Source organism: Geotrypetes seraphini, chromosome 4 (assembly GCF_902459505.1).
Source record: "Geotrypetes seraphini chromosome 4, aGeoSer1.1, whole genome shotgun sequence".
NCBI classification, from domain to species: Eukaryota; Metazoa; Chordata; class Amphibia; order Gymnophiona; family Dermophiidae; genus Geotrypetes; species Geotrypetes seraphini.
Window position 1 is genome coordinate 184,715,940 of NC_047087.1, and position 27,056 is coordinate 184,742,995.

General features: G+C 44.3%; 1 protein-coding gene across 12 annotated transcripts in view; it reads left to right on the forward strand.

Moving 5' to 3' along the window:
- The window catches only part of COL13A1 (collagen type XIII alpha 1 chain), a 646,904-nt gene that overhangs the window by 337,464 nt on the left and 282,384 nt on the right, over window positions 1-27,056 (forward strand). For 11 of the 12 annotated variants that reach the window (XM_033940520.1, XM_033940522.1, XM_033940531.1 and 8 more), the window contains 2 exons: window positions 13,024-13,050; window positions 21,721-21,786. In XM_033940520.1, the coding sequence (XP_033796411.1) occupies window positions 13,024-13,050; window positions 21,721-21,786 (93 nt within the window). Of the gene's footprint in view, window positions 1-13,023; window positions 13,051-17,987; window positions 18,045-21,720; window positions 21,787-27,056 lie in introns of all 12 variants that reach the window. The other variant, XM_033940521.1, reaches the window with a different exon arrangement.

Consider the following 27,056-nt stretch of genomic DNA (forward strand, 5'->3'; position numbering starts at 1 on the left):
ATCAGAATAACAGGTTCGGAACATTGTGTTGTTGTTTTTTTAAATGTTCTGTGGAAGGGTGCGATGAGAGAAGGAATGTTGTTTTCGGGGAAGCAAATAGATGAGAATCTTCAGAGCATAAATGCTGCCCATTCTGATTTTGTCTTAGGGCCCTAGACAATGCAAAGCAAAAATCCTGTGACTGCTGTCACCAAGATCTTCCTTGTGGAGATTAAGATGGCCATTTTCAATATGACATCTACGCAAATTTGGACGTTTTGTGGAAAACATCTAAAAATCCAATAGTGAACATAACCATTTTCCAAACAGGAACATGGCCATTTCTTAAATTGTGCTTCTGCTTAGTACCTCTCTCTTTTAGAACTATTTTTTTTTTTTTTTAATTCTCTATTCATTTTTAAAACTTTCAATAAGTGTAACATAAGATACAATCACTTTACACTTTAACATCACTTAATATTCCATCAAAATATAATTAACATCAAATATCCCTTCCCCCACCTTATACCCAACAATTGTTCTTAAGCATAAGAGAACATAAAGTATCCTCACCCCCCCCCCCCCTCTTATTAGAAGCCATTAGTCGAAAAACTTCCAGACTTTCTGCCTTTAAGGAGAAAAGTTGCAAAGCTTAAAACCAACAAAAGGGTGCCCAGGGATGGGAGCTCAACAGCTACACAGCCATTTCCTATGTCTCCAAGTTCCAGAATCTTTTAGAACTATTTTTTTTTTAAAAACATCCACAAGAAAAACATACACAAACAAGACATTGTGATGTTGGATGGGCCAGCATTCTTAGTGGCTATAGACACATCCTAACAGAGCAGGGGGGGGGGGGGGGCGCACTGCAATGAACTTTACATAAAACGTCCTAGGTACACTTCTCACCATAACCCCTTATACTGAGCCCTCCAAAACCTACTGGACCCAACTGTACAACACAGCAATAGTCCTTATGCCTGCAGGGGTTACCTATATGTAGGTAAAGTAGTTTTTGTGGGGGTTTTGGAAGGCTCACATTTTCCACCACAAGTATACTAGTTAGAGTGAGATATGGGCCTGCTTCATTTTTTCTGCAATCCACTACACTGACCACTAGGCTACTCCAGGAACCTGATTGTTACTCTAATAGAACATAAGAATAGCCTTACTGGGTCAGACCAATGGTCCATCAAGCTCAGTAGCTTGTTCTCTCACAGTGGCTAATCTAGGAGTAGCAACATTCCATGCTACCTATCCAGGTCAAGCAGTGGACTGCCCATAACATTTGAAACTATCATACAAGCTTTGGTGGAGTGGGGGGTGGGACGGTGTCATTGATTACTGGGGGAGTAAAGGGGGCCACACTTTCATGCCTCCAGAGGTCATCTGGTCAGTTTGGCCACCTATTGGCATTTATTTGTTACTGAAAGAGGTCTAGCCTCAAATGTCCAAGTTTTGCCCTGGACATTTTCTGCAGTGTTCCATTATTATTTCCGTAAGATCTAGACCAGTGGTCTCAAACTCAAACCCTTTGCAGGGCCACATTTTGGATTTGTAGGTACTTGGAGGGCCTCAGAAAAAATAGTTAATGTCTTATTAAAGAAACTAGTCTTATAGCCCGTTACATTAACGGGTGCTAGAATATATGTGTGTGTGTGTCTCTCTTTATTTCTTTTTTTCTCTCTCTCCTTAGCCGCTTTCTTTCTTTCTGTCTTTCTTTTTCCTTGGCTGTCCATCACCACCCCTTGCCTGCTCCCCCTGTACATTCTCCCTTCCTTTTACCTCCCCTGTGTCCACCACCACCCCTTCCCAGCTCTCCTTATGCAGCAGCAGCCCTTCTCCCTTTGTTTTACCTCCCCCCTGTCCAGCAGCACCTTCCTTCTCCCCATATCCAACATTAGGCCTCCGTTCCTTTTTCTTCACCCACCCCCTGTCCATCAGCACCTCTTTCCTTCTCCCCCTGTCCAGCAGTAGGCGTCCCTTCCTTTTTCTCCCCCCTCCTCCTTCTTATCCCTATGATACAGTTACCTTGCTCTGCCCCTGATCAGAGGTTCCCGACAGCCGCCCATTGGAAAAGTTCCCTCTGCGGCATCCCGCACCTCTTCTTACGCGACTCCCGCTGTCTTTCTTTCTGTCTGTCTCTGTCCCTGGCCCCCTTTGTCTGTTTGTCTTTCTGTATATCTCCCTGCACCTGTGTCTTTCTTCTTGTCTTTCTGTCTCCCTTCCTTCCTCTTTCTGTGTGTCCAAAGCAGCATTCCCTTCCCCTCCATTTCCCTCCCCCCACACCAGTTCCCTGTTCACCTGCCCCTTTGTCTTTCTTCTTGTCTTTCTGTCTCCCTTCCTCCCTTTGTCTGTGTGTCCAAAGCAGCATTATCCCAGGACAAGCAGGCAGGTATTCTCACTAATGGGTGATGTCATCAGACAGAGCCCCGGTACGGACGTCTCACAAGCACGTGTTGCTTGTAGAAACTTAAAGTTTCTAGATGCCCGCACCGCGCATGCGCCGGTGCCTTCCTGCCCGGAGATCCGGGTGTGTCTCCTCAGTTCTTTCTTTTCCGCGGAGCTGAGAAGTTCAACTTCATCATGCGCTAGCTGAATTCAGTTAAATTTGCCTTCCTTGTCCGCGTTTTCGCTTTCTTTTAATTTCATATTTCCTCCGGCGGGTCGAACGGCCGGCCACGTGGCTCAGGCCCACTGGCTTCGACCTCGCGGCGGAGATTTTCCGGCCTATGTCCCGGCCAATCACCGGGTTTAAAAAGTGCAGCAAGTGCCAACGCGCGATTTCACTCACGGACCCTCACTGGCGCTGTTTGCAGTGTTTGGGCCCTAACCACATCCCGAAATCGTGCAGGCCTTGCTCTACCCTTACGGCACGCTCATTCAAGCGGCGTTGCCTATTGTGGGAATCGATGTTCAAGATGGACGCAGCTAAAGATCCCTCAGCCTCCACTTCATCTGATACCTCCCCGGTTCGGGCGAAACCGGTATCGACCCCTCCTGCATCGAGTGTGGTGAAACCGGCATCGTTCACCCCGACACCATCCACGAGCTCGACGTCGGTGCCTGCCCCGGTCTCCTCGGTTCAGGTACCTCTTCCTTCCACAGTGCCACCAGTGGTCATCAAAGTGCCGAAAGCTACTAAGCAGAAGCACTCGGCCTCGAAGGAGCGCGATGTCCGTGCAGGAGGACCCCCTTTCGGTGCGGATCCCTCCTTATCGGCTTCGCTACGGTCCGTGCTGGAAGCTCAATTCGTTGAGCTCATGCAGACCATCGGACCCGGGCTCATCGCTGCCATACAGGGTGACCTCCCGGTACCGGTCCAAAGGGGCGGTCCGCCCCCTCCCCCTCCTCCCCGTTCGACCTCGAAAACCGACGAGGACGAACGGGGGAGGGCGGCGATGCCCACGAGGCAAGCCTCGCTTACCGAGATGCCGCCATTAGAACCCATTACGCCTCCGCGCCAACATGGGACCAGACCTCCGATCGATACTCGAAGCCCTGGGCATAGTCAGGAAGAGTTCTTCCGTACTCCTTACCAGACTTGGGTAGCATCGCAAGAACCAGCATCGCAACCCCAGTTGCGATCCACCGCTTCCAGCCCTATCCACTTGGGGGCCTCGGGAGACCATGCGATGCACAGACGATCCCGATCCCCGTCCCGCCACCGAGACGGGCACCGATCGAGACACTCATCCTGGCACTCTTCACGCCATTCGGAGGTGTCACCGCAGAAAAAACTGCAACGTAGGGGATACTCCTCATCAGAGGTGTCCCCTCCGGGGGGCCCGGAGTACGAGGAGACACCGGTGCCCGATTCTCCTTGCCACTCCCCGATGTCCACGGACCTGGAGGCCTCCTCCTCCTCCAGCCCGTCCCACAGGCCGACGCTGGCGGAACAATTGTCCTTCTCATCATTCCTCCGACAAATGGCGGATGATCTGGATGTGACCCTTGACACGGGCTCCCGATACTCCAAAGAGTATCTGGACACCATGCATTTACCTAACCCTCCAACGGAGTCGCTTCGGCTCCCCCTGCATAAATTGCTGGACCAGACCTTCATGCAGTGTTTCGAAACACCGTACTCCATACCGGCGATCCCCAGCAAACTCGATGCTCGATACCGCATCGTGCACCATAAAGGGTTTGAGGGCCCTCAACTCTCCCACCAATCCCTACTGGTCGAGTCCTCTCTTAAACGCTCTCATCCCTCCCAGGTCTACGCCTCTGTACCGCCGGGCCGAGAGGGGAGAACGATGGACAAATTTGGTAGAAAATTCTACCAAAACTCCATGATGGCGTCACGGGTGCTGAACTACAATTTCTTTTTCTCTTCCTATCTGGAGTTCTTCTTGCCGGTGCTCCGCAAGTTCACTCCGTTCATAGACAACCAAGCTCGATTCGAGTTCGAGGAAGTGGTAGCCTCCCTCTCCCAATTACGCCTCCAGCTGATGCAATCCTCCTTCGATGCATTCGAACTCTCGGCACGTGCTGCCGCAAGCGCGGTAGCCATGCGTCACCTGGCATGGCTCCGTACAATCGATATGGATCCCAACCTCCAGGACAGACTCGCCAACGTACCATGTGCTGGAGCTGACCTGTTCGATGAGTCTATCGAAACTGTTACCAAGAAGCTGTCGGATCATGAAAAATCTTTTCAATCCATCCTGCGGCCCAAACCCAAACCTCAACAGTCTCGACCTTCCAGGCCACCCCTGATTTACCAGCGGCGTTACATGCCCAGACAAACGCCTGCTGCGAGACAACCTGCGAAGAGACAACCTCCCCAGAAGTCTCAGCAAAAACCTCAGCCACCGGCTGCACCTAAGGCTCCCCAGCCCTTTTGACGCCCCTCCCGGGAGCATAACCTCAGCCTCTCCCATAGGGGGCCGCCTCCATCTTTTTTACCATCGATGGGAGGCCATAACCACGGACCTATGGGTCCTCACCATCATAAGAGAAGGATACTCTCTTCAATTCCACCGGGTCCCCCCGGACCATCCTCCAAGAGAGTATCCTTCAAGTTCGACGCAGACCGCCCTTCTTCTTCAGGAAGTCCAAACCTTACTTCAGCTTCGGGCTGTCGAGCCGGTCCCGTCAGACCAATTGAACCGAGGGTTTTACTCCCGGTACTTCCTCGTCCCGAAGAAAACGGGCGACCTGCGACCCATTTTAGACCTTCGGGCCCTCAACAAGTTTCTGGTCAAAGAGAAGTTTCGCATGTTGACTTTGGCTTCTCTATACCCCCTCCTCGAGCAGAACGACTGGTTATGCTCCCTGGATCTCAAGGAGGCCTACACTCACATCCCCATTCACCCGGCCTCCCGAAAGTTCCTCAGATTTCGGGTGGGAAATCTGCACCTACAGTATCGAGTGCTACCATTCGGCCTATCTTCGTCCCCCAGAGTCTTCACAAAGTGCCTGGTGGTAGTGGCCGCAGCACTCCGGGACAGGGGTCTACAGGTGTTCCCATACCTCGACGACTGGCTCATCAAGGCCCCGTCAGCCCCAGAGGTCACTTCGGCGGCCTTAGCTACAACCTACTTCCTCCAAAATTTGGGCTTCGAGATCAATTTTTCCAAGTCTCATCTACAACCCACCCAGTCCCTCCCCTTCATCGGAGCGGTCCTGGACACCACCCGACTCCGAGCATTCCTGCCCCTGCAACGCATGGAATCCCTCCTTCATCTCTGCCAGTTGGTGTCTACTCGCCAAACCCTACCGGCGAGACAACTAATGGTGCTCCTGGGCCATATGGCCTCCACAGTACATGTGACACCCTTTGCCAGACTCCACCTCAGGATCCCCCAGTGGACCCTGGCATCACAGTGGAATCAGACGTCCGATCCACTATCCAAACACATCTCAGTCACACCTGCTCTTCGGCAGTCTCTACTTTGGTGGATGACCTCTTCGAATCTATCCAGAGGTTTGCTGATGCACTCTCCCCCCCATCAGAAAGTCCTCACAACCGATTCGTCGAATTATGCATGGGGGGCCCACCTGGACGGTCTCCGCACCCAAGGATTCTGGACCAGTGCGGAAAGACTACACCAAATCAATCTACTGGAACTCAGAGCCATCTTCAATGCGCTCCAAGCTTTCCAATACCTACTTCACGACATGGTAATCCTCATTCGCACAGACAATCAGGCCGCCATGTATTATATCAACAAGCAAGGAGGCACGGGCTCGGCCCTCCTTTGCCAGGAAGCTCTACGAGTCTGGGACTGGGCGGTGCGCCACAACGCCATGCTCAGAGCAGTATACATCCAGGGGGAGAACAACGTCCTAGCAGACAAACTAAGCCGTCTGCTACAACCGCACGAATGGACTCTCCATTCCAGCCCCCTTCACCAAATCTTCACGCAATGGGGGACGCCTCAGATAGACCTCTTTGCGGCCCCCCACAACTCCAAACTGCCTCAGTTTTGCTCCAGGATCTACACTCCTCATCGCCTTGAGGCAGATGCTTTTCTACTGAACTGGGGGAAACGATTTCTATATGCGTTCCCACCATTCCCGCTGATCCAGAAGACTCTGGTCAAGCTGAAACTCGAACAGGCCACCATGATTCTAATAGCTCCTCGGTGGCCCAGACAACCTTGGTTCTCCCTCCTACTTCAACTCAGCAGCAGGGAACCAGTACCACTTCCAGTGTTTCCTTCACTACTTACTCAACATCAAGGATCACTACTTCATCCCAACCTGCAGTCTCTCCACCTGACAGCTTGGTTCCTCTCAACGTAACCCCTCACCAATTCTCACAAGAAGTGAGGGAGGTCTTGGAAGCTTCCAGGAAGCCCGCCACTCGACAATGCTACTCCCAGAAATGGACCAGATTCTCCTCATGGTGTGTTTCTAAGTCAAAGGAACCTCAGCGAGCTTCCTTATCCTCCGTGCTGGACTATCTCCTACACCTATCTCAATCTGGGCTCAAGTCCACATCCATACGAGTCCACCTGAGCGCTATTGCGGCGTTCCACCAGCCCCTACAAGGGAAACCCCTCTCGGCCCATCCGGTGGTCGCCAGATTTATGAAAGGACTCTTCCATGTTAACCCTCCTCTCAAACCACCCCCAGTAGTTTGGGACCTCAATGTAGTCCTTTCCCGTCTCATGAAGCCCCCGTTTGAACCTCTCAACAGGGCCCCTCTTAAGTATCTCACCTGGAAAGTGCTCTTTCTTGTAGCCCTTACGTCCGCTCGCAGAGTCAGCGAACTCCAGGCATTGATGGCGGATCCACCATTCACAGTATTCCATCATGACAAGGTGGTCCTCCGCACTCACCCGAAATTCCTGCCTAAGGTGGTCTCCGAATTTCATCTCAACCAATCCATTGTACTTCCAGTATTCTTCCCTAAGCCCCATTCTCACCACGGAGAATCGGCCCTTCACACTCTAGACTGTAAACGTGCCTTGGCTTTCTACCTGGATCGCACCAAGCCACACAGAACCACTCCTCAACTTTTTGTCTCCTTCGATCCTAACAAGTTGGGAAGACCCGTATCAAAGCGCACCATCTCTAATTGGATGGCGGCTTGTATCTCTTTCTGCTATGCCCAGGCTGGATTATCACTTCCTTGTAAGGTCACAGCCCATAAGGTCAGAGCAATGGCAGCCTCAGTAGCATTCCTCAGATCAACACCAATCGAGGAAATTTGTAAGGCTGCCACCTGGTCCTCGGTTCACACATTCACCTCACATTATTGTCTGGATACTCTCTCCAGACGGGATGGACAGTTTGGCCAAACAGTATTGAAAAATTTATTCTCTTAAGTCGCCAACTCCCCCTCCATCCCACTGAGGTTAGCTTGGAGGTCACCCATTAGTGAGAATACCTGCCTGCTTGTCCTGGGATAAAGCAATGTTACTTACCGTAACAGTTGTTATCCAGGGACAGCAGGCAGCTATTCTCACGTCCCACCCACCTCCCCTGGGTTGGCTTCTCAGGCTAGCTACCTGAACTGAGGAGACACGCCCGGATCTCCGGGCAGGAAGGCACCGGCGCATGCGCGGTGCGGGCATCTAGAAACTTTAAGTTTCTACAAGCAACACGTGCTTGTGAGACGTCCGTACCGGGGCTCTGTCTGATGACATCACCCATTAGTGAGAATAGCTGCCTTCTGTCCCTGGATAACAACTGTTACGGTAAGTAACATTGCTTTCCCTCCCCCTCCATTTCCCTCCCCCCACACCAGTTCCCTGTGCAGCAGCATTATTGTTTCCTCTACCCCCTTTCCCTTCCCACAGTCGCGACTACAAACGCGGGCCCGAGTCCTTTGCCGGCGGCCCCCCCTTCCCTTCCCGTGGGTCCAAGTACATATGGCAATTCAAGCAGCATGTCCAGCAGTCTTCACACGCTGCTTCGGGTCCTTCTACTGGCCTGATTTACTCTGGCATGTCAGGAGCAAATCAGGGTAGTAGAAGGGCCCGAAGCAGCGTGTGAAGACTGCTGGACACGCTGCTGAAATCGTCAGTCGGGGCCGCGGTAAGGGACGGGGGGGCGGCGGCGGAAATCTTCTTCTACCTTGCCTCTCCTCCACCGTCGGGAGTCAGCGCCAGGAGCTTTAACGGCTGGTGGTTCCGTGTTGAAACAATCACGCGGCTCTTTGAAAACTGTGACGCTGCTGGAGCCGGGAGACGACGGAGAGGGCAGGGGGTGAGCCGCGCATGCGCACTTCCTAGCTATAGCTCACGGAAAACGGACCCACGCTTAGGAAATGCGCATGCACGGCGTACCGTTTTATTATATTAGATGACAATTTTGCATGAGGTAAAACTCTTTATAGTTTATAAATCTTTCCTTTTGGCTAAGTCTTAATAATAATATTGTCATTTATAGCTAAAGAGACATATGATCAAGAAACTGTTTTATTTTACTTTTGTGATTATGATAGACATACTGAGGGCCTCAAAATAGTACCTGGCGGGCCGCATGTGGCCCCCGGGCCACGTGTTTGAGACCACTGATCTAGACACACTGCAGACAAACGGAATAGAAACCCATCTAAAAATGTGTTTTGAAAATGGCAGTTTGGATGTTTTAGCAAATAAAATGTTCAAAAGCCACTATATGCCATTTTTTAGCCATTTTTCTCTTTTGAAAATTAGCCCCTAAGCCATTCAAGAAGACACAGAAATTCAGCAGTGCTTTCTCAGATTGTCCTGCTGAATATATGAGCAGTAAAGGAAAAGAAGGCACCAAAGGGTCAACAAAAGTGAATAACAATTTATTAAACAAAACTTTCACAAGGTTCAAAATTCACCATGAGGCAAACATATGAGTGCAAACTTTATAGGTAGTCTCAACAAGGAGCCGAGTTCGACGAAGAACGCCTGCTTCAGGAGTTACAAATCTAAATGCACTCAACTTAGTAGCATCAAAATGGATTCAATGCGCAAATAAGAAAACTTCTCTAGAGAGAGGCGGTCTAAAGTTCAGCAATAAGAAGAGATGCCAAGCATGGTCACTCATTATAAAAGAAAAAATAGTGGCAACCTCATTTTCAAAACAGCATTCTGAATTAATTTGGGGCTGGATTCTATAAATGGCACCATCATCATCAGCTGCCTAAAAAAATGGCTGTCGATCACATGTCAATCAAACAATGGTACCATTTATAGAATTGCGGCTTCATGAAAGGTAGGTGCCAGAAATTTAGGACAGGGTTTTAAAGGCCTATATTTCTGGAGCCTACCTTTCATGTGAATCATGGCTATGGGAGCACTGTATAATGCCTAACGCCACTTCTGGCATTAGCCACACCTACACTGGAATTAGGTGTCATAAAGCGCCTTCATAGCCACGATAAAGTGACCTTTTTTCTAGGTGCAAATAGGTGCCTTTTTTTTTTTTTTTAAACAATTGTAATCATTTTTAAATAGATTTTTCCACTTAAGTTAATTACTGGTAGGGCACCTACTGGCTCCTAACTTAAGGTGCTGTTTATAGAATATGGGCCTTTGAATCTACTACTACTAAGCACGTGAAGCCTTTTTGCACTCATTCGTTTGCCTCATGGTGAATTTTGAGCCTTGTTAAGGTTTTTTGTTTACTAAATTATTATTCACATTCTCCAAGTGAGCTGTAGCATGCTATAAACTTTTGTGGTGATTTTGTGGCGACCTCACTTGAAATATTTCTAAAAGGGTTCCTGAAACCATGCCTGGTTGAATCTTCACAAACCTGAGGGAGGCTTTGAAAAAGATTTCCGCTCCCAGTGACGCCGCTGAAGCCCTAATGGCACTTTTATTTAAAAAATTATTTATTTATTAAATTTTCACAAAATTCACAAGAATAAATCATGCTCCATGTAATACAGAGAAAGAAACAATTCAAAACAAATCTTCTAATATAAACAATATAATTTTACCCCTTCCTTAGACCACTATATGGGGGAGTGGTAGTCACAATATAATGGAGATAAGTAAAGGTATCAAAAACTCAAAAAAGAAAGGGCTTAGGCCCTCTTTTACTAAGGTGCGCTAACCGATTGGAGCGCGCTAAACGCTAACACGTGCATGTTAGCCTATGGACGTGTTAGCGTTTAGCACATGCTAATCAGTTAGCGTACCGTAGTAAAAGAGGGGGTTAGTGTGCTATCGGTTGCAATATTCTAAGTTAAAAGTCCATTCCTTAATCAATCCTTAATGATCTTTTTAACTTCTAGAAACTCCCTCAAGTGGTCTGGAGAATAAAAAGTATTTTTAATTCCCAAATACCTAACCAGGCATTTACAGGGGTATGCTAGAAGGAATGTAGCATCCAATTTGAGAGTCTCTTGCCATAAGGAAAGAAAAGCTTTTCTTCTTTCTTAAGTAACTTTCGAGACATCTAGGTATATCCAAAGTCTTTGATCTCCAAATAATTTTAGAGAATTTTTGAAATATAATTTTAAGATCCAGTCCTCAATTTCCCTTTCATTGTTTCTACCTATAGCATGCCACCTCTTTTCCTCACCCCTTCCAGTATATCACTAACTCTATCATCTTCCCTAATCCAGCATGTGCCCTTTTTTCTTTATCACCTTCTTCCATCAGTATGTTCTCCCCTCTCTCTTTCCTCCCCACTTCCCTTCAGCGTCTGTTCCCATCTCTCCCCTCTCCACTTCCCTTCAGCATCTGCTCCCCTCTCCTCCGCACTACCTTCCAGTGTCTGCTTCCATCTCTCTCCTCTCCACTTCCTTCCAGCTTCTGTTCCCCTCTCTCTCTTCCCCCCTTCCATGCAGATTCTGCTCCCCCCTCTCTCCTCCCCATTTTCCTTCAGCATCTGTTCCTCTTTCTTCTCCCCCTCTCTCTCCACTTCCTTTCAGCACCACTCAACCTCTTCCCCTCGGCGGGACATCTCCCACCCTTCCCATCACCTTCACATGCGCTTTTCAGAATCAAAGTTTTCTTTCTCCAAGCGGCCCAGATGCCACAGCATTCTCACAAGGTGCTCGCGGCTGCCCCAAAACTTCTCTGATGCAACTTCTTGTTTCCACCTGGGTGGCTCACGTCACCCAGGTGGAAACAAGAAGTTGCATCCCCATACCCATACCCATGGCTATCAGTCTTCTTTTTATCCCATTCCTGTGGGTTGCCTGCGGCTAGCCATGAGTAGCAGTCACTGTGTCATTCAATAGTCTATTTATCATGTATTTTAGAACATGCTGTACATAACTAGAATACAAAAACATAAAGAGTTGCCATACTGGGACAGACCAAAAGTTCATCAGGTCCAGTATCCTGTTTCCAACAGTGGCCAACCCAGCTCACAAGTATCTGTTGTTCCTAAAAAAATAGCACCATCCTGGACATTCTTATTCTGATTTGGATATGTCTCAATAAAATTTCAGTATATGTCTTAGTATGTCTTATATGTTTCAGTATATGTCTTAATAAAATTTAATGAATAATTTTAATATAACTTCTCTTATAAGGTATTAACCATTAGGTTCTTCTACTCTGTAATGCTGGGGCATGTGTGACTTTTAGCACTTAATATCCATTTAACCTAGACGTTAACCAGGCACTAGCCAATATTCAAACTGGTTCCTGGTTAACTCGGCCCCTAAAGTTAGAACAGATGTTGTATTATCTTAATTATAAGCGGTTACTTAGATGGTTTATGGACTCAATATCACCACTAACTGGCTGTTGGCACTCCTCCCTATCTCCGCTCCCAGCTTGCTCCTAAGGCAGCCATTAGGGGATGGTCATTTGGCTGAGATAGTCAGTGGTACTAACCAGTTAATTGCCTCTGAATATCGGCAGAAGGCTTGTTCAGCAGGGTTTAGCCAGGCAGGAACTTCTTTTGAATATTGTTCGCTCTGTTTATAGATGGACTTCTGTGTAGTCAGGCATTTTTCGATGAATATACTGAGGATATATTTGCAGTAACCACCAATATTATTATAGTTGTTACAATGCTAGTAATTTATTGACTTTGAAGTCTGTTTTTAGGTTTTAAAATTGTTTGATTTATGTAGAGCTTTTTACCACAGATTGGCGAGGTAAATGCTCCGCTGCTCATTCACTTCCTAAGAGTGTCGGAGCAGTTACCGCACCGGCCCGCAGTAAAAGGCTCTACCGCTGCTTGATAAAAGGAGCCCTAAGTATGTCTTGTATCCTGCTGTGTTCATTGGAATAACAGGCTCTAAAGTTTTAAAATTATTAATTTATTATTATTTTACAAGTGGCATTTTTATAGTTCCTGGAGAAAAAGAAATGCAATAAATCATTCATTTATAATAGAGAAGTTAGGAATAAAATAGAATTGGATTAGGGAGACCAACTTGCCCAAGTCCATTGCTAGCTTCAAAGTACTCAGGTATACTAAGTGGTAATTTTTCCCACTGGAGTTCTATGCTCGAACATACAACTATGAATGTTTTATTTATGACACTATTGCACTATTTTCAAATAAAAAAAAAGCTTCAGCCTGAATACTGTAGAGTACAAGTGCTGAAGATGAAGCACCCACAGTAGGAGGATATTAGTGTCAAGTTTTCAGATGTGGCGCATGTTTTAACATTTACTCTCCGTTATTGTATTCCAGGGTCATTGTGGGGATTACACGCACAGGGTAAGCAGTCTTTTCTGTTAACCTCATGGTTTCTTGAGCCTTAATCCGGCTGTCTGTTTAAACAGCTTGTAATTTATTTACTTAATGTTTTTATTGGAAATATGATACATCTCATTTCATGGGTTCCCTCCTCCTCCTCCGCATCCCTTTTCCAAAATGTCCAGATGCAACTAATTCAGTCTTGAGTAGGAGCTGTAGGTTAATGGAAGGAGCCTCAAAATTCTTTCAGGGGCAGCAAAGAATAAAGAGAAGATATGAATTTTAAAAAAACCTTAAAACATGGAATTTAAGTATCACCCTGATAGAATTAGGGCTTCTTATTTAGTTTAAATACAAGGGAGAAAAAAATATTTATTGCATAAACGGTGAACAATCACCACTTCCCTCTTCTTGCATGTTTTGCATCCTCCACTTCCCACAGAAAACCCCTCAGCTGCATAAATATGTGACGTTTCAGTTCATAAAATTTTTATTTTATAATTTGTGAAACAAGAAAACAGAGAACATGAGACAAAAATATGTGAAGTTTAATCAATTGGAAAAGATACTCAGCAATTGTATCAATACTGCAAAAAAAAAAAAAATATCAAAGACACTTTAACTGGAAAACAATTGCTTAAATTCGCAGTGTATAAACACCTAAAAATAGAAGTCCAATAACATGCTTTAGCAGTGACATATGTAATTCGCTAACAAGCCTTATTGCTGTCCTAACTTTATCCATGTACCACTTAGCAGACTAAATATTGCTGCTAGCCAGGAAAATCCTGGCTCTGCCCAGACTCCGCCCCTAGAGCGTACCGTCTAATTTAGACAGGCAGGACATATAGGGGTTGGAGAGTTTCTCACAAAGAGAATGGTAAGATGGACATAAGTATCTTATGCTGAGTGGGAATTAGGAGATAAAAGCAGTCTCCAAAAAGTGAACTTTTAGCTTGGATTTAAATATTTGTCTGAGCGGCCACAGAGAGAGTCAACAAAGAGATACGGAAGAGCAGAGGCAAACTCCAATTTGTAGCCTTCTCGAATAATGCCCAGAACCCACAGTTAGCTTTGCTATTCAGTGGCAATATCCAGGTAAGTGCTGCTGAAAATATGTCAGCCCCGGTAACTTGTGCCTGTTTAACTCATTTTGAATATTACCCCCTAAAAGGTTTGGGGCTAACATTCAGCCCATGGGGTTCAGCAGTTGTTTTTAAGCCTCTGACAGCTGTGGGCTGAATTAAAACCTGGATATTCAATGCCTGGCCATGCTCAGGCTCCAGCATTGAATATCCAGTCAGTGTGGTCAACTGGAAGTTACACACTTATGGTCAGTTATCAGACCAGCACCAGCCTACCTGACCAGGCAAAGCTAGGAGAGCCTTTTACACATTCCAGCTTGCCCAGTTAGGTATGCAGTCACTAGCACAGAATATTGCCAGTGCCCAAATATGTCCAGGCTCTGCCCCCAGAATGCCTTGGCTCTCCCGGACAGAGCCACAGTTGCCTTCACTAATATTCAGCAGTACTTCCTGGTCACCCTCCATTGAAGGTCCACTGACTTCACTGTGCAAGGAGCCTCTTCTGCCTGGTTAAATTGTTTTGAATATTGACCCTCTTTTTTTTAAATATAAAAACAAAACATGATCAAATAAGGAAGGTTTCACACTCCATGGTGTGTGTGACTGGGGTCAGGGGAAAATGACCTTGCCTAGGTTCTGACACGCTCAGTATTGATCTTCATAAAATGCCTAGAGTGCATGCCAATGCCCTGCCATGTGCCACTGCATACCAATATCTACAATTAGCAGCAGCAAAGAATCCAGGCACAGTTCCCAAAAGACATGCCTGCCATTTTATGGGAAGGGCAAAAGGTCATGTCCCTGGCTGGGAAGCAAAATCTTCTATGATACTGTTCCAGCTTGGAATGATAGCCCAGCCTCCCCTCTCTCTCAACACACCCAACACGGTCCCCCCACAAACAAACCTGCTGTCGCTCTTACCTTCATCATTAAGGCCTCTCTAGCTCTCTTTCCCTGCCTCTAACATGCAAAATGGAGATGGTTGAAGAAATAACATTTGGCTTTAGGGGATCATGGAGATATAACTGGCTTAAGTATAAACAAAATGACAAAAACTGAAACTCTATAGCTTGGTAAATCCAGTTGAAATATGTTGGACGTACATCATGTGAGGAAATAAGGGAACAAGATTTGGAGCTATGCTAGATACACAGGGGCTTAAGAGCTTCCAGTTTGGGCTTTTGGTTTTGTTTTGGAGAAATCCCTAGACAATTGCCTAACATCTCTAACAGGTGAGGAAGGTCCAGGACTGGCTAGTTCTGACAGTGAAGATCTGGAGATTTTTCTTTCTTTTTTTTTGGGGGGGGTGGAGAAGGATGGGTGAAGGAGATAAAACACTTGCCTTTAAGCCTTTCTGTGATAACAAAAGGTTAGAAAGCCAAGCAACTTCACTGGATTGTTGCAGTGTGTTTAGAAAAGGAAGGAAAATAAATTCATACTCCTTCAGTAGGCCATCAGTTCCCAAGATCCATTGCAGTCTTTGACTCCGGTTTATCTTGCACAGTTGAAGGTAAAAATAAACAGTAATAATAATATGCTTGAGAGAGGTGGGCATGCTGTAGGCAAATCTCGTTCATTCATCAGAGGTATCCTGAAAACCAGATTGTTGATGGCCCTTAAGGACTGGGAATGAAGATCAAAAATCTTAGGGCTGAATTTATTTATTTGTTCACAGGGATATTTGTGTGTGTGACTAAGGCTGAATATAATTCTGTACTGATCAGCTGACAAGTCATTTTTAGTATCTACAAGACATACATGACCCCATTCAAGTCAGCATTTCCCTAGAATTCCACAATTATCCTGTTAGGAGGAAGATGCATTTGAGTCGCTTTTTCAAAACAAAGCTGGCAATTCTATAAAGTTGCACCCAAAATATAGGCACCACAAAGAGGCATGCGTAGTGCCAATTCTGTAATGCCATTAGAGTGCAGCTAAGCCATTATAGAATACTAACATAAAGCAGCATTGGCCTGCGGATATATGGTGTCTGAATGTGGGTGTGCCATCAAGATGCATCTTAATTAGCTAACAAGCCATTAATGAATAATTGGATGCTAATAACCAATTGTTGATGTTACTTGGGATTTGTGTGTGCATCTGGCTGCATGCTATCATGTAACGCCAGGTGCCCAAAACCCGTGGAGGGGCATAATAAAAAAAGAACGTCTAAGTCTCCTTTTGGCCTAAGGCCTTAAACGTTGAAAGTAGAAGCAGGGAAAATGTCCATTATCAAAAAAAAAAAACGTCCAAAAGGAGGTTTTTTTTTTATAATGGCCTGCCTCTAGGTGCAGCTGTTTAAACGCCCAGACCACCACTACTTCTACACTAACACCATATAATCAACCTAAAAAAAGCCTAACTCCCAAACACCCAAAACAAGAGCTTTTAGGCGAAGGAGGAGCCAGTCCTTCGCCTAAAAGCTGGATTCTATAACCGGTGTCTGTCAAAAACAACACCAGTTACAGAATCCCCCCCCCCTACAATGATCCAGGCAGGAGGGAGCCCAAGCCCTCCTGCCCCGCGGCACCACCGAACCCCCCAACACTATCGGGGCAGGAGGGAGCCCAAGCCCTCCTGCCCAGGCGAACCTCGAACCCCCTGACATGATCAGGCAGGAGGGAGCCCAAGCCCTCCTGCCCTCGACTCAAGGGCCCTCCCAAACCCCTGATCGCCCCGCTGCCGACCTGCGACCCCCCCCCACCGACCCCATGACCCCCCCCACCCCAACCCCCCTCCCCGTACCTTCAAAGTCGTTGGTCGGATGGACGGGTGCCAAGCCCGTCCGTCCGACAGGCCAGCCATCATTGAATGGCTGGCCTTAGGGCCTGATTGGCCCTGGAGGCTCAAATCCCTCCCACAGGTGGGGCCTGAGACACCTGGGCCAACCGGAATAGGCCCTGTAGGCACAGGCCCCTCCTGTGGGCCAAGCCCGTCCATCCGACCAATGATTTTGAAGGTACGGGGATGGGGTTGTGGGGTCGGCAGGGGGGTCGTGGGTCAGCGGGGGGGCAATCAGGGGTTGGGGGGGCCCTTGCGTCGAGGGCAGGAGGGCTTGGGCTCTCTCCTGCCTGATCGTGTCATGCGGTTCGGGGTTGCCAGGGCAGGAGGGCTTGGGCTCCCTCCTGCCCGATCGTTGTAGGGGGGAGGGTTGATCGCTGCAAACGAGATGGCTCATCTCGCCTGCCGCGATGGTGATCGCCCACCCCTCTCTGAACCACGGCACTTTGGGGTGAGGATCGCCGGCAAGGGAGATGCCCTGCCGCGAGGCCAAGAGAGAAGCACGGGTGTGTCACAGGCATTCCAAAAAGTTGCCTGTGTTGTTACTAAATAAAGGGTCAGCATGCCCAACTTGAGCTCCAACATTTACACCACATTTCAGCAGACATAAATTTGGCACCCAAAGGTAGGGCACAGGAATCAGTGTTCAACATGATTCTATAGAGGGTGTGGACCCTTAAAGAACTGTGCTTAGCACTGATCTTTTTGAGCACCATTTGTGGAATCCAGCCCTACGCGACATGTGCACCATGCATAGACTAGTGCCTAGGACTTATGTACATATCTACCAATTAAGGGTGCCAGTCCTGTGCACAGGTGCTATTATTCTGTAAACACTGGTGCGCAATTGGTGCCTTAATTTAGACGCAACTTACAGAATTGCTCTTAAATGTTTAAGTTGCTCTGTGGTGAGCATTGCTTTCCTTCATGACTAAATGTATTTGTATGTCAATTGTAACCTATAAGACAGCAGATTAATTCATTATTGTGTTAAGCTGAGGGCCATCGGTATCTCAGTCAGTAAACTGCGAAGTGTGTGCTGCAGCATACCTCACTCAGCTATTTGTCCATGTGTCTTCACTGTCCCAATAGGACCACTTGGGCATCACCTATGCAGCTCTGCGCTCCAATCAGATCATAGCACTGAAGGTTTGTGGGTCATTGTCTTACTGAATCCAGTCCTGCTGCAAAGAGTAAGGGGTCGGAGCCCCAATATTGCTTGATCTGCTTGAAATCTTGATATCCGGGTAGATGGAACAGGGTTCATCAGCAGAACAGGCGAAGGAAGAAATACAACTTCTTTGCTATTTCTTTTCCAATGCTTGATTTTTTTTCTGAAAATTCGATGTAAAAAATTGTGCTGCAACACAATTCAAGTTGATGTGCGACAACCTTCAAATTTGGCCAAATGTTGTGAGACAGGAGCTAATCCAGTGCAATTCATTGGTGAAAAGGGGGCTGTGTAGGAGTTGTATTCTTTACTTATTCTTGACCATGCAATATTAATAGTTTATACAAATATAGAAAGAGCACTTTTCACCATTGCTAAGAGTCCCAGAAAGTATCTTTATGATTGTGTTATCAACTTTTTTTGTTGATAGGTAGGAGACTAAGAATCCATGGATGATGTGAATAGTCTTTCCTTAATCGATGATGAACAGTGGTGAGCGTAGGGCTTCTTAAAGGTTCAGACCAAGAAATTAGCGGCTTTCACTTATCCACAGAATAAATCTCGTATCCAAACCCAGTTTATTAATGCCAATGATGATGACACCTTTCACGATGTGTACAGGGAACCATTCTACCAACTCATTCCACATAGGTCACCAAATGAGTTTTACATTGGAGCCACTTTCAGCTGCTAGAGATCTGAGCTAAATAACCTCTCTACTCTGTACCAACCCACGTCTCCTGAAGGTGAGGAACTGCTCATATGTATATCTTCCTCAGCCATGCCTGACTCGGCACATTAGAGAGCAGCATTGCCTCATCTACATTTCAGTCTGATGGTCCATTTATCAGTATTAGGACATTTTTTCAGGCTTAAAATATGAATGTTTGCTGAGTGAAGCATTGATGACATATCAAAGTGCACATTTCACCAGAAAAGTGCAGTTTCATAAAAATATTTGTGCAAAAGTACAGATATGACAGTGTTGCATTTGGGCTGCTCAGATCTAGTACTTGAACACTTGTTTATAACCTATAGTGTGGGAAACACACTTGGATATCAATCATGATCCTTCTTTATAGTTTTCTCCACACCTAAATGATATACACTGCCATTAAAATAAATCAAGGGATTGTTTAGTTAGCCTTTCTTTATCTTCAAAAGTCTGTAGTTTAAAATTGGTAAAGAAAAATTGGAAGTATCAATTTGACTTCTTTGATATGTGGTGCTTCCTCTTAATCCAAGGAGTCATTTGTAATTGTGGTTTTACTGGTTTTACTTCAATGACAAACTCTCACTTGAATGTGAATTGCCCCTGGTGCAAGGTTGCAATCAGGCAATAGCTGTGGTGAAACACTTTGCTTTGCAGCCAGACTGGATTCTAATTTTCATAAAGCAAATGGCCCTGTTTGGGGAATGGGTACCTTTCTACTTGGAACTGCATGATCACCATCGCAGGACAATTCCAGGCACACCTCTCAGGGATTTGCAAACAACTGGAGACAATAAACGGAAAACAGAGAATTTAAAAAGACACTCCGCAGGTCCCAAAAGTATTTACAACAGGCTGTTGGCATGGGCCTCATGCTTGAGAGCAACTGTGCATTGGCAGACCTTCCCAGAATAATTTTAGTGAATCAGACCAATAACCTTAAGAACATCACTGTAGTGACACCTAAACACTGCAGTGTTTAAGAGGTGCCAAAACAGGAAGCAACAGAGAAAATCACCTTTAGCGGGATCTAAACATCTTCTCCCAGGAAGGAAAGTAAGGGAGAGCACAAAGAGGACCCTTTAATTTAAGGACCATCAGCGATGTTTGCATCAGCTTGCAAGAGGAGGGTCAAAAGTGCGGGAGGACAAAGACGCGCCGACAACCGAGCGCAGACAACTGAGCGCAGGGCTTAATCGCGCCAAAGAAAACCCATAGTTTAAAGGGCTCTGACGAGTGGTGTGGGGGGGGAACACCCCCCACTTTTCTTAATAGGGATCGCGCTGCCTCACGCTGCCATGTTGGGGGAGGTGAGGGTGTAACCCCACACATTATACTGAAAACTTAACTTTTTCCCTAAAAAACAGGGAAAAAGTTGTTTCCAGTATAATGAGGGGGGTTGCAACCCCCCAAATCCCCCACAATGCCAGCGCGATCTCTATTAAGTAAAGTGTGTGTGGGGGGTTCCCCACCAACATCCCCGGTCGGAGCCTTATAAAATACGTTTTTTTTTCGGCGCGATGAAGTCCTGCGCTCAGTTGTCCGCGCGCCTTTGTCCTCGCACACTTTAGACTATGAACCGAGGCACACAGAGGGAGCTCTGGAGAATGCCTCATGGTCCAAAGATAGATTAGCTGGGGAGCACAAACAGATATAAAACCCTTGTGACCAGCAGCAGAAGGTACATTAGATTTAGAGATATACCAAATAGCGTATTTTACTATTCAGCTGAATATGAAAAATATTATTCGGCCGAATATGAATACTGAATACAAATATGAGCCACTGAGCTTTTTTAATATAACAAATAATAAGAGAAGCAGCGTGAAATCAGAGATCGCGTGTTTATTTCAGTAGCATTTGGCACAGTCGAGCCTCAGATTATTCATATTTGAGTTGAAATCACTAGGAGGCCAAACACGAATAATGTGTTCAAGACACTATTCGGGGCCAAATCAATCGAATATGACTATTTAGTACAGCGCAGTTAAGAGTACAGTGGGTATGTAACATTATTGCGCGATCATTTGTTTTTATAGCTCTTGGTTTCAAACGTCTTTGAGTTTTTCCTTTATTTATTTCTTTATTGAATTCATTTTCTATCCCGTTTTCCCCCAAAGAGCTCAGAACGGATTGCAGGTTAAACATAGATAATATACAGTTAACAGGTTACGATTTACATTGGATTTGACATCATTTCAGTACAAGTTTATGATACACGTTTTTATCCTAACTAGACACCTACTAGGGGTCTAATACTAGTATACATAATATACAGTTTACGGGTTACAATTTGCCATAGTTATCCTTACATTGCAAGTTTTCCAGTACAAGTTTTATCCTAGTTGACACACATAGACAGTTTACAGGTTGGATCTGCCATAGTTACAGTGTGAGATTTTACAAAACAAGTTTTCCGTACGTGACACATACTGGGTTTTCAGTTCTGCCTGTACAGAAACCAGGTTCACTACCACAGAACACCCATGAACTAATAGACAGTCAGTGGCTGATGTATATTAAATATCACATGGAATACTCTTTCTTGCAAAGCATCTTAAAGAATTTCAAAACTATCAGTTGTTCCATAGAAGTTAAATATTATTTAGCACCCCCCGAACTTTTGAAGTACCACCTGGTTTTTAAAACACAAATTGACAGGTATACAAGACTAGGTACCAGGCTCCCATGTGATGATTCAGTTTATTTCAAGTAATCCAAAAGTCAGAGGTTTGCCTAGAAATGTTCCTAAAGACAAGTCCCTAACGCCTATCTTTCTAATGTGCTCTCTTCTCATGAACTTCTTTCTTTTTTTCTGTTTTTCTTCCTTTCGCTTCTCCTGGTTGGCTGCCCTCTTTGACTTTCGATGTTCTACTGATGTTCTTTACCTTGCAACCTTTGGTCCTTGCCCTGTGACCTTTTGGCTCCATGTTCTACTTCAGCTGTTGCCTCTCCTCAATGCAGTACGGGTAGCTCAGCCCTCCGTTATAAAAAGGCGCATCTACCAGGTAGTCAACTCCTTTTTCATGCTTGCTTTCCACCCCTTAGCTGGATATTAACCTGTTTGCTTTCTAAGAGGTTTCTGAAGGACCTGGGTAAAAGAAGATTTTTTTTTTGTGTGTGTGTGTATGTGCATGTGTGCATTCAGTAGAATGGTTTTCCTTCCTAAAGTGGACAAAGCCACCATATCAGAAATGACATTCTGTGCTCCAACCCATGAGCATCAGTTTCTAAGCAGCAAACTGTGACTTTCTTTACTGCAGACAGAAAAGGCATTTACCACATCACCACATCTGTTGTGTCATTAGAAATACACTAAATACAAAAGTTCCCCAGTGGAAAAACTTAACCAAATATTATAAACCAAATAATTCCCACTTAACCTAACATGTTAGTGAAAGTTCAATTCTAATAGCAGGAATTGGCCTCAGTAGTGGAGCCTACGCGTAGTCGAAATCAATGACTGGGGTATTCAGCGTAGTTGTCCTTGCTCCTTATTCTCCAATCATTGGCCTTAATCCTGTTAAATTACTTTATTCAAAAAAATTCAATCTGCTATAAATTTCTTATTTTTTCTTTTTCCAATTTTATAACTTATTATCATTAAAACATTCTATTAAACTCATTTTACCCCTTTCATTACACTCTCATTCTATTCCTTTCACTACTCTGTCATTCTACTCCTTTCATTACATTATTATATATTTCTCATGAAACTGCCTGCTTTCTATTATATCTATTGATAGTTATTTTAAACTAGGCAACATTCATTATTCCAAAAGCCTACTTATCTTGAGTCAGCACTTGTATTTCAAAACAGCCAACGTGGCCAGCGTTTCGTGGGCACAAACTCAAACCCACTGCATCAGGGCCAGATAATTTGGGAAACAAGTCGCTGAAAAAAGTACAAAAAAGGTTTGTTTAGTAGAAAGTACTACAATCTTATTTATAATTCATGATAAGTTCACTTACTTGCTGCTCAATGTTTATTTGAAAGCGGTCTCAATTCAACAAAATGGCGACAGCCTCGATTTAAAAAGCTTGGTTGTGTACTGACGTCAGTCAGAGTATCAGGTTTCAGTGATGCAGGGATTCATTGATAAATACCGGGGATTCTACTATAGATTTCAAAGCAGGAAACAGTCAAGCACCACAAGATGAAAAAACGGCTTGTGCTTAGTAAAAATGTTGCCATTCTATTTGTTTGTTCAGGCCATTAGGATACAATGTATTTAATCTATTGATCCAACGCTGTTCATGTTGGGCAAGCTTACGTCTGAAATTACCTCCCCTAATATCGGGTCTGACAATTTCTATAATGACAGCTTTTAATGTCATAAATTCATGTTTCCTTGCAATGCAGTGTTTTGCTAGTGGTGCTCCCATGTTCATATTTTTAATGTTGCTTTTATGTTCAGTCAACCTGACATTAAACTGCCTAGAAGTTTGACCTATATATAATAGGTTGCAGGGACATCTCAAAGCATAAACTACCCCACGAGTTTTACAATTTGATGTATGGTTCAGGATGTACTCCCTGTTGTCTTTGGGGTTCACAAATACTTTGGTGCATTCCATCAAAGCACACATCTGACATTTATTACAGGATTGATGACCCTCCGTAGAATTGTCTAAGATATTAAACATATCTTTAGGTCGTGAGGGACATAATATCTCCTTTAGATTCCTATTACGACGATACGCTATCCTAAGGGCATAGTCTTTGAAAGTTCCTGCTATGCTCAAAATCTCCCAGTGTTTTCTCAAAGCTTTAGCAATTTTATAGCTCTGATTAGAGTATGTTAACACACATGTCATGATTTTCTCACATGTTTGATCATTGTTCCTATTTTTAGGGGTTAGCAGATGTTCCCTATGGTTGTAGAGGGCCCTTTTATATGCTCTATTAATAATCTTTTCTGGGTAACCCCTTTGTAGGAATTTGCATTTCAAGTTTGTTGCTTGCCTTTTAAAATCAGCATCAGAAGTACAAATTCTTCTAATTCTTAGGAATTGGGAGAATGGGAGACTTTTTCGCAGAGAGCTGGGATGTGCACTTGAAAAGTGTAATACCGAATTGCTGTCAGTCGGTTTCGTATAAACTTGTGTTTTAAATTTCCCATCAACGATTTTAATCAGTACATCCAGGAAAGAGATTTCAACTGTACTATGCGTGTGAGTAAATTTTACTTTCGGGTGACAGGTGTCCATATATTTCAGAAACTCACTTAGTTCATCGGAACTTCCATTCCAAATCAGGAAAATGTCATCGATGTAACGGGTCCACAATTTAACTTTAGTGAAGAATCGAGAAGGATAAATCCATTTCTGCTCAAATTCATTCATAAATAAGTTAGCCACAGCCGGGGCCATAGTAATACCCATTGCTATCCCCGATTTTTGCTGGAACAAACAGTCTTCAAACATGAAAAAAACTGTTTTGCAGTACCATTTTGGCAAGTTCACAAAGAAATGTTGTAGGTACTTTAGAGGTTGTTCTTAAATCCAAGGTTTTATTAATAATCTCTAGCGCCTCCTCCTGAGGGATGATGGTATAAAGGGAGCATACATCTATCGTGACTAGTATTGAATGTTGATCCGGTTGAATCAACTCCATTTTCTTCAAAAATTCCGTGGTATCCTGTAGGTATGAAACAGTCTTTTTTACAAATATTTGAAGAAATTTGTCAATATAAATTGATGCAGCCTCCAGAAGGGAACCTCTGTTAGAGACAATGGGTCTCCCTGGTGGAGCGGTTAGTGACTTGTGAATCTTGGGGAGCAGATAAAAAATTGGGATTATTGGATACCCCACATTCAAAAATTTAAATTCTTTTTTGGTTAAATAACCTTGATCCAAAGCAGTTTTAGTTAGTTTGTTAATTCTTAGCTGTAAATCAATAGTTGGATCATCCGTCAAAACTATGTAATCATTGCTGTAAAGTTGTTTATGAGCTTCCATCATATAATCTGTTCTTTTCAGTAGCACAATTTTCCCACCTTTATCTGCTCTCCTAATGATTAGTTCTTTATCCGATGTCAAAGTCAGTATCGCATTCTTTTCTTTTTGGTTGATGTTAAAAGTTTGCCTATATTGTTTATCGTTATTAATTTTATCAATATCCAACTTCATAAGCTTATGAAATGTTTCCAATACCGGATCTACCGGACCCGGAGGTACCCAACTTGATTTTGGTGTTACTAAAGATACAGTCTCTTCTTGTATAGATGTCTCTTGTTGTGAGAAAAACGATTTAATTCTCAATATCCGGTAGAATTTCTCAATGTCAATCTTATCTTGAAATAAGTCTACCGGAACCATTGGAACGAAGGATAAACCCTTAGATAGTACAGAGATCTCATCATTTGTCAATATATGATTAGATAAATTTATAATCAGAGAACCCACAAAAATCCCAGGATCAGGTTGTATTATGGAAATTGTTGACCCCGTTGCGAGCGGGTTTGTGGTCTTTGATATTGGTATGGGCCTTGATTCTGGTATTGGCCTTGATTCTGATATTGGCCCTGGTTTGAAAAATTTCTTCGACCATTGCCTCTTCGTCGCCGACCTCTGCGCTGGAACTGGGGTTTTGGGCCCAAAAAATCCTCCTCAGAGCTTGAACCAAAACTGGAGGAATCAGAAGTATGATCAAAAGCCACTTTTTTACCTTTCCCAGAATTTATTCCATCTTGACTTTTTATCCAAGGATATACTCTCATTTGTACGTAATCATTCTCGTCTCTCTTGAATTTCTTATATTTATCCTTTTGGATTTCAGCTCTAAAGGTATCTACTTTACTTTTCAATTCATCCTGCTGTTGTTTGAAATCATTCTCCGTCGCATTTTGTTTCAAGATCTTTAATTTGTCTTCTATCTCGGTTTTAATATTGGTCATAGCTTGTTTTGTACGTTCAATAATCAGGACCATTAAATCAAGGGAGCACTTATTTAAAATCCCAATCCATTTCTGATTAAATTCTTTATCCTCATTAAACATCCTCGGCTCTTTATATACTCGTAAACCTCTTGGTATCAATTCCTTTTTACAGTACTCAGTAAGGGTTGCCCCATGGAGTTCCGCTCTAATATAACGTTTAGATAAAATGGTCAATTCATCCCAGAGTGTAGAATTTTTGATATTGGGTTGTTCCCAATTCAATGTTGTCGGGAAATCCAAAACTGAATTAATGAAATCTGAACTAAAACTAAGTGTATTCTGCCAAGCTTGCTGTGTCATTTTTATACTTCAGGGAGATAATCTAGTTATTTAACCAAAAAAGAATTTAAATTTTTGAATGTGGGGTATCCAATAATCCCAATTTTTTATCTGCTCCCCAAGATTCACAAGTCACTAACCGCTCCACCAGGGAGACCCATTGTCTCTAACAGAGGTTCCCTTCTGGAGGCTGCATCAATTTATATTGACAAATTTCTTCAAATATTTGTAAAAAAGACTGTTTCATACCTACAGGATACCACGGAATTTTTGAAGAAAATGGAGTTGATTCAACCGGATCAACATTCAATACTAGTCACGATAGATGTATGCTCCCTTTATACCATCATCCCTCAGGAGGAGGCGCTAGAGATTATTAATAAAACCTTGGATTTAAGAACAACCTCTAAAGTACCTACAACATTTCTTTGTGAACTTGCCAAAATGGTACTGCAAAACAGTTTTTTCATGTTTGAAGACTGTTTGTTCCAGCAAAAATCGGGGATAGCAATGGGTATTACTATGGCCCCGGCTGTGGCTAACTTATTTATGAATGAATTTGAGCAGAAATGGATTTATCCTTCTCGATTCTTCACTAAAGTTAAATTGTGGACCCGTTACATCGATGACATTTTCCTGATTTGGAATGGAAGTTCCGATGAACTAAGTGAGTTTCTGAAATATATGGACACCTGTCACCCGAAAGTAAAATTTACTCACACGCATAGTACAGTTGAAATCTCTTTCCTGGATGTACTGATTAAAATCGTTGATGGGAAATTTAAAACACAAGTTTATACGAAACCGACTGACAGCAATTCGGTATTACACTTTTCAAGTGCACATCCCAGCTCTCTGCGAAAAAGTCTCCCATTCTCCCAATTCCTAAGAATTAGAAGAATTTGTACTTCTGATGCTGATTTTAAAAGGCAAGCAACAAACTTGAAATGCAAATTCCTACAAAGGGGTTACCCAGAAAAGATTATTAATAGAGCATATAAAAGGGCCCTCTACAACCATAGGGAACATCTGCTAACCCCTAAAAATAGGAACAATG